Source organism: Montipora foliosa, chromosome 3 (assembly GCF_036669935.1).
Source record: "Montipora foliosa isolate CH-2021 chromosome 3, ASM3666993v2, whole genome shotgun sequence".
Taxonomy (NCBI): Eukaryota; Metazoa; Cnidaria; class Anthozoa; order Scleractinia; family Acroporidae; genus Montipora; species Montipora foliosa.
Genome location: NC_090871.1, coordinates 20,945,346 through 20,952,845, shown reverse-complemented (window position 1 = coordinate 20,952,845; position 7,500 = coordinate 20,945,346). Strand labels below are relative to the sequence as shown.

General features: G+C 40.0%; 1 protein-coding gene across 1 annotated transcript; it reads right to left on the bottom strand.

Moving 5' to 3' along the window:
• Window positions 1-2,342: 2,342 nt before the first annotated feature.
• LOC137994598 (melanocortin receptor 3-like) lies at window positions 2,343-7,210 on the bottom strand. Its single transcript, XM_068840201.1, has 3 exons — window positions 7,113-7,210; window positions 4,645-5,101; window positions 2,343-3,101 (listed from the first exon to the last, which is right to left on the bottom strand). The coding sequence occupies exons 2-3, from the start codon at window positions 5,093-5,095 to the stop codon at window positions 2,629-2,631; spliced, it is 924 nt and encodes a 307-aa protein (XP_068696302.1). The 5' UTR covers window positions 5,096-5,101; window positions 7,113-7,210; the 3' UTR covers window positions 2,343-2,628.
• Window positions 7,211-7,500: the final 290 nt, after the last annotated feature.

The following is a 7,500-nucleotide window of genomic DNA, read 5'->3' as shown; positions in this document are numbered from 1 at the left end:
ATTTCTTGGGAAGCATGGCTGGCGCAGTGGTGAAACTACTCGCCTCCCACCAATGTGGCCCAGGTTCGATTCCCAGATCCTGCGTCATACGTGGGCTGAATCTCGAAAAACAAGACTCTAAGACCCCGAAAACGCGGAAAAAGTAACCCAAAGCCCTTAATTAGGCTAACACTAGTCCTAAAGTTGGTTTTTTGAGTTACCTCAAGCGAAGTTCAAGTCCTTCATTCGCGACAACTTGTTTCAAAGTGAAATCTGGGTGATCCGCCATATTTAACTGAGTAACCACGCTCCACGTGTGGCCGGACATCTTCCTTGTGACAATCTAGGCCTCAAAATCAACTTTAGGCCAAAGGTTAGCCAAATTGAGGGTTTTGTGTTACTTTTTTCGAGTTTTCTGGGTCTTAGGGTCTTCGTTTTCGAGTCACCCCTCTCTACTCTGCTCCGAGAGGATTTTCTTTGGGTACTCTGGTTTTCCCCTCTCATCAAAAACCATTATGATTAGATATGTATTGATTTGATTTGATTTCATTTGTGCAAGACCCCACAAGCTATTCAGCTTTGAACATTATCGTGTGAAAATAAAGTTCTATTATTAGTTGAATGCTCCGCTTCCTTTCCTGCACGTCATATTACAACAAATATTTAATAAATATCTTACTAACCTCGTTACGGATCCTCGTTTTTTCCGCCGTTGAGTTTTGGTCCAAGCGCGAAATCAATGAAAAAATCCCCGTCCGTAACTTACAGTGCGGACTTCGAACTCGGTTAGTAAGAGCTATTTATTTCGAACACCAATAGGTTTTTTTATTATGATCTGACTAGAACGACGTGTTCGGATCTAGTGCTAGAAATTTGGTTCTATTTCCTTTTTCTTCGGAATCCTCCAGACAACAACTGCAATTGGTCAGCTTAAAGGACAAACGATAGTTATTAAAATTTGCCTCTTTCGCTTGTATCTTCTCAACTACATTTTTTGAGCGTGCAAATTGCAATCGACTTTTATCCTGTTCCTAACCAGTCAGGAAAAAGAGTAATATTTTTCTGCCAAACGCCTACTTATTTAGCAGGGAGAGGAATATATCCTCCTCTTTCATAAACCAGTTTACACTGGTCACTCCGTGTTCTATTGCCTCAGCTTTGAAAGTCATTATTGTGATCTTATAGTTATTTTTTGCTTATGCTGACATTTTTTTATGCAACACTTTTTGGATGACAATCAAAATTACGGCAATTCATTAGAGGCAAGTTCAATAATTTCCTTAACGTCCTGTTTTATTTATTTACTTTTATTTTAGTTTTTCTTGTTCCTTTTTTTGCAACGTCAAAACCGTATTAACGTTTCTGTCAGAACGAACATCCTTGGTCTTAGAGTGGTCTCTAGCTGGTTCCACCAAAATGTTTAGAATAAAAGCGCTGCAAATCTTTAAAATTAACACAGTCCTTTAAGAGTTAACTGTTCAGGCATATGCATTACTGCCCATTTCAGATTATATCAGACTAAGAAGGATTTCCTTCCATCTAGCAAGTTGATTATTGAATAAAATCCTTACAGCATGGTTGCTGAGTCTGTACTGGGAATGCAAAGAACGTAGGCACTGGGAGAGATCTATTTGAGTTGGCTAAGGGCACTTTCCATTTGACAAAAAGACCTGCAATACCGGGCATTTGGAAGGACTAACTCTAAAATGCCTTCAAATTACACTCCTCGAGGATGGTATACACTCATCCAGAAGAATGCGAGGGATTATCATGCAAGTGTTTCTTGAAATTGTTGAATTTTGAATTGCAGAGAAAAAACCGCCTATAAGAACCTACGTTGTTCCAATTAAGCCAAAAGGACTTTCACATAAAAGGTGTTTACAGTGACACGCGTCACTCAGGAAGTTAAACGCGACGCAAGGCGGTAACTCACTTTTGAGTGGTACTGTAGGTGTGGTTTTGCTTTAGACTCCACTGTCGGTAATTATTCAGCTGTTCTCGCTGATCAGTATTCCATTTAGAAGTTATATGTGAGAACCGAGTACGAGTGTTTCATAGGGGTATTCAGAAAAGGGAAGGAAAGAAACCGATGCAGACGCAAGGCCGAAGGCCGACTGCTTTTATTCTTTCGGGGTGTCTGAGTACCCCGTCGATGAAGCACGAAGCATGAGTTTTAATATGCCACCTGATGGTAGTCATAGTATTAAATACCACTCTCCAGTGAGAGTGGTGTAATGTGTTTCTAAAACTCAGGTCACATTCCACAAGTCACTCCTTGCAGGTCATTGTTTTACCCTTTTGAAAGTAACCCAAAACCCTCAATTAGGCTAATCCTAGGCCTAAAAACCAACCTTAGGACTAGGGTTACCCAAACACAGGGTTTTGGTTACTTTCCAAAAGGTAAAACAATGACCTGTTACGAGTGACCTGTGGAATGTCACCTGTGTTTTAGACCCGCCGTTTCATTGGGTATCCCAAAGTGGTATAGAAATTTTAGCTCAAATCAGCTTCTTATGAAAAGAGGGACTAAATCATAAATATTAGCCTAACATATTCCAGTAAAATCTAGCCTTTCTAAGCGGGGTAATTTCCCGTGTATCTAACTAGTTACTGCAAGATTTAAAATACTTAATTATTCGCTGCTCATCGTCAAGTATTACTTGCAAAAATGACGTACCGCACAGCATTTCTAAGCTCAATGTTTCTTCGAATGTAGACGATAGGATTCAACGATGAGCTCAGGAAAACCATTGTTACGGTCCAAGGCTGCAAGACAGCAAAAACGTGCATGCTAACAAAGGAAATGATTTTGTTCAAAAGCGATGGTGCAAGTGATAGCAAGAGAATCAAGCTGATGAGCGCCATGTCGAAGGCCATCTTCTTTTCTCTCTGTAGAGCTATGGATAACTGTTGAGTCTCAGTAACGCCTTCTGCAAGGATAAGCTTGTTGTGACGACGAAATGCAAAAAACATTCTTATGTGGTTAACGATTGGGACGACTATGAAGATTGTCGTGACAGCCATTGCAAAGATGAGTCCTCCGACACGAGGAAAGACAAACAGAACACAAAGTGTTAAGAAAAACCAGCTGGCCCCAGTCAACGCGATAATCGTAAGAGCGCCTGTGAATACAAATTTAAACACCTAAGTATATGAATGCTAGCTTCTGTCACTAATGTCTGCCTCCTCTTCAAAGCGAGTCTAAGTGCGACGTTTTTGTGATGGTAATTAGTTCTACTTTACATATGAATGAAAACGAACCGACTTTCATAAGAAAAACTTTGCACTTAGAGGCGCTTTGAAGAAGAGGCAGACATGGACTCGGAAATGGCCTATTAGATGCTCAACCAATTTGGATATCTAACACGGTGTGTCTTTTTAGGTCTAAGCATTAAGGCAAGTGTAAGGGTTAGAGGAATATAGGGGACACTTTGTGAAGTTAATTTTCTGTATTCCCAGAAGAGCGAGGGTACCCTTCGTTGTGTACAAAGGTTTGCTTTAATTTATCAAAGTAGCTGGGAAATCGACCACCGTTGTCGACGTTTTAAGCGTTAAGACTGGTTTTTGCTAGCTTTATCTTAACTTTTATTCATTTTTATTGGGCAAGTATCAACTTAACAGTTTTCAAATGCGCTAGCGACGGTGTCGAAGTCGGAGTCGTAAGTGCCCTTATGACCTAGTGAAAATCAAACATCGGAGTCGTAGGCGGAGTCATAAGCTCAACCAGAAACCCATAAGGGTTGAAACGTGTAACGGCCCCTTGTGTGTTGGGAAACAAGCTTCTGAATATTCGATTTGCTAAGTACCATACTTGGAACAACAAGAGCGAGGGGTTTCCAAATATGGTACTTAGCACTGAAACATTCAACCAATCAGTTCGCACTGAATATTCGGAAGCTGTGAACGCGCGTTACACGTTTCAACTCTTATGGGTTTCTGGCTCAACGGAATCGGAGTCGCAAGAATCATAACTTTCCCATTTTCTTTCTACTCCGCTTATGATCCAGTGAAACTAGTTTTTCAGAGTCGGAGGCAGAAGCGCAAGAACCAACCAATCACAATACTTGGAATCGAGGATTGTAATTGGTTTATTCTTCCGCTTCTGCTTCCGACTCCGTCATGACCGAGACATAAGCGGAATCGGTATCCTGCTTCGCTCTGCACTTTTGATTACGACTCCGACTCCGACTCCGACTCCGCCTCCGACTCCGACTCCGACTCCGACTCCGACTCCGACTCCGACTCAGACTCCGTCACTAGTGAAAACCAGCCTTTAGCCCTTTGTCACTTCGTGACGCCTATCAAAATCGTCTTGCATCTAATTACCTGCATTTCTTGCTTGTGTAGCACGAAGCACCAGCATAAAAGGAAATTTTTTCTTATAAAATCAGCGCCATTTTTTGTGACGCCTTAAATTACGTATATACGCTTTCTGTTTGTTATCAAGCAATCAAATGCAATTTCAACTTTTTGCATTCCTTGGCACGCTTCTGCAATCAAAGGTTTAGCAACCAGAAAATGAACAGTTTTGCATGCTCTATGCTGACCAGAATCGAGAAATGTTGACTCTTATTTTCATTTCTAAGTTGATGAGTATAGTAGTACTAAATTGGTGTGGCAATGGTCTTAGTGAGAATATTCATGCAGTTGAGACAAAATGATTACCTTTGTTGCTTACTCTTGTTCGATACTTCAGAGGCCTGGACAGAGCATAGTGGCGATCAAAACTGATTACACACAAGAACACAAAGGACCATCCAGATGTCAGCATAATGCAGGCATAAAAGGCAGTAAATAACTTTTCCTGATTCCCGCAAGTTGTGTTATCACGATACAGCAGCATCAGTCGGAGGGTAACAAAGATTGGCTGAGAGGTGACACCTGTCAGGCCGTCGGTAGCGGCCAGGCTACATAGTAGGGTATTACACGGTCTATGCAATGAAGGTGTTTTAATAATCGTGATAATAATGGCCAAGTTACTCAGGAAGGAAAAAGCGCAGAATGGAATGTTGACTGCAATCACGATGAATTCATTTATCCAAGCTTCTGGGTCGCCGGTTGTGGGACTTGCAAACCATTCAGGAACTCCGCAACTTATTGTATTATTCGCGGTCATTTTTATCTGGGAAGATAACAATTTCCTACATTTAGAATTTTGTTTCGGCCAAGCAAGAACACTTTCACTATACTCTCCTTTCCACTTACATAACTCATACAGAAGCAAATCAAGTTTCATCTAAGACAATTTCCAAGATATTACAAAAATGGAAAGGAGGAAAAGAGAAATCCAATTACAGGGAAAAAGAGCTGCAAACAAGTTATGAAACGTTCTTTTACGTGCAGAGTGTCCAAAGTAGCCGACAGCTTTCGTTTTGGACATTTTCAATTGTAAGTGAACGTAACTACTAACATTTGACATAAGAAGATCTAAGAGAAAGGAACACTTAGCATGCTGAGAAAGTGATTTTTCCTCTTTTAGAGGTAATAAAAAATTAGTCATAGGCACTATGATTCATTGAATCTATACGTCTTATCTTGGGCATGTATGCGAGAAATCAGTGTTATAAAGGCCTGGCCAAACGCTCGCAACATTTTAACGCAACGTCTTGCAACGATATGTTGCAACATGTTGGATCAAATTTGAAAACGGTCAAATTTTTCTTGCAACATTTTGGATGTTGCATGATGTTGTACTCGTTTGGACATGTTCACGCTGCATTGTTGCACCGTAGGGCATGCGCGCTAGGTCCACTTGTTGCGCACCAGGGGCCTGAGGCAAATAGGTATCGACATGTTGCGTTGAAATTGTTGAAAATGTTGCGTGCGTTTGGCCAGCCTGTTCACCACATGTCGCAATATCATGCAACAATGTTGCGAGCGTTTGGCCAGGTATTTTTGCATTTTCGATTATGTTTTCTTAACATTTGGCCAGTAAATTATACGGCTAAACTTCATCTTCGTTTGTTTCCTCTGGATAAACAAGGGAATCGTGAAGTAGATTCAAGGACATAAAGAAAACAAACGATCTATTCATGAATCTACGTCATAAACTGGCAATAATTTCTCCATCCCACTGGTCCTTTTAATCGGCGCTGGGAAGGGTTGTGCTGCGTACAATATACGGGATTTAGTTTCATAATTTTTATTCAAAAAATCGCGTATTTTTTCGCAGACAATGTTCGGTGATGTGAAGATTCAGTTGAAATTGTTATTTTAAAAAAAGCTTGAGGCTTCTCTGATGAGCGATCTAATGGCGCAACAAAATAAATAGTCACTAGGCAGTAATGTAGAAACTTGGTCTTTTGTTTTACGTTGCAGATGTTCAATTACATATAATGTGTTCCTTCTTCATTCCAAATTTCTTAACGCATCACAGGCAATCTGATAAAAAGAAGCACCTTGTTGTGTTCTTAAATTTTCTTCAAAGATCACGTTCGTTTATAATTTGTTTATGAGTGAGATTAACTAACATCGAGTGAACCGATAAGCGATACCAGGAAATTTTTAATTAAAGCAAATCATGAAATAAAATCACGGTCCTAGATGAGAAAATGTGAAAAACCAAGAACTTATCTAAAAAGTGTATTTGTAATATCAGATCAACGGAGGTGCAAGTCGTTTTCAAACTTCCATGAAGTGGTTGCACTTTTTTAGTTAATCCATCTGAAGTTCGAAACACAAAAAATAATTAATTTGATCGAAAACGTGAACTGTCTTCTTCGACAGAAAAGGGTATCTTGGAGTACTGGAATGACCCTGAATGAATGTTTCGTAGACTCCTGACTCCCGTGCTTCTACCTTGCTTAAGGAATCATACACTTTAGATGATCAGGGTTTTATTTGTAGACTCTGACTCTGTTGTTTTGTGATGGTTACATCTACGCAATTATTGTTTTGAGTCAGTGTAGGCGCTCGTAATCCGCCACAGCTTTCTTCCAAGCTGGCAGTTTGTAAATTACCTGCTTCGTTGACTTTTGAAGAAATTCATCAGGCTAGCAAAGCATAATTCATTTACTATCTCATTTACCATAGCCCAAATAAAGAGGAAGATTTATATTTACATATTTATATTTTGGTATAACGGGTTCTTTCTCGCAATTTATGTTTTAAAAACTTACTGTTGTACAGCGCACCTGGTTCTTTGATCTGAATCGTGTAGCACGACCGTGTGACTACTAGCTTGCTCTGAGGTTGCAGGGCAACTCCGGCAGCAATCTCAACTCTAGCGAGCAGTTGGTCTCTAGAATAACGAGAAATAGACAGAGAACGTTGTCCTGGTAAATACAGTGACGCCTTAATCCAACAAACGGAACAGCTGTTTATACTAATCTTGTGAGAGTTTGAATGAGTCATCCTTATGAAAGAAAAATTAATAAAACCATCCGGGCGAAACGCCTACGAGCAGCAATTTTGCAAGCTCTTTGACAATGTTAACAACTTTTAAGTTATTGCAGGATCATTCACATAAGCATTTTTGTCACTTGACAAATTTTTTTTGCCTTGACAAGTCTCTTTGTTACA

What these genes read in the sequence shown, in the direction of transcription:
- LOC137994598 (XM_068840201.1), bottom strand. Translation starts at nt 5,095, where the DNA reads ATGACCGCGAATAATACAATAAGTTGCGGAGTTCCTGAATGGTTTGCA. An exon ending in AACAAGAGTAAGCAACAAAG is followed by an intron (nt 3,102 to 4,644) that starts GTAATCATTTTG and finishes TTGTATTCACAG; the next exon opens with GCGCTCTTACGATTATCGCG.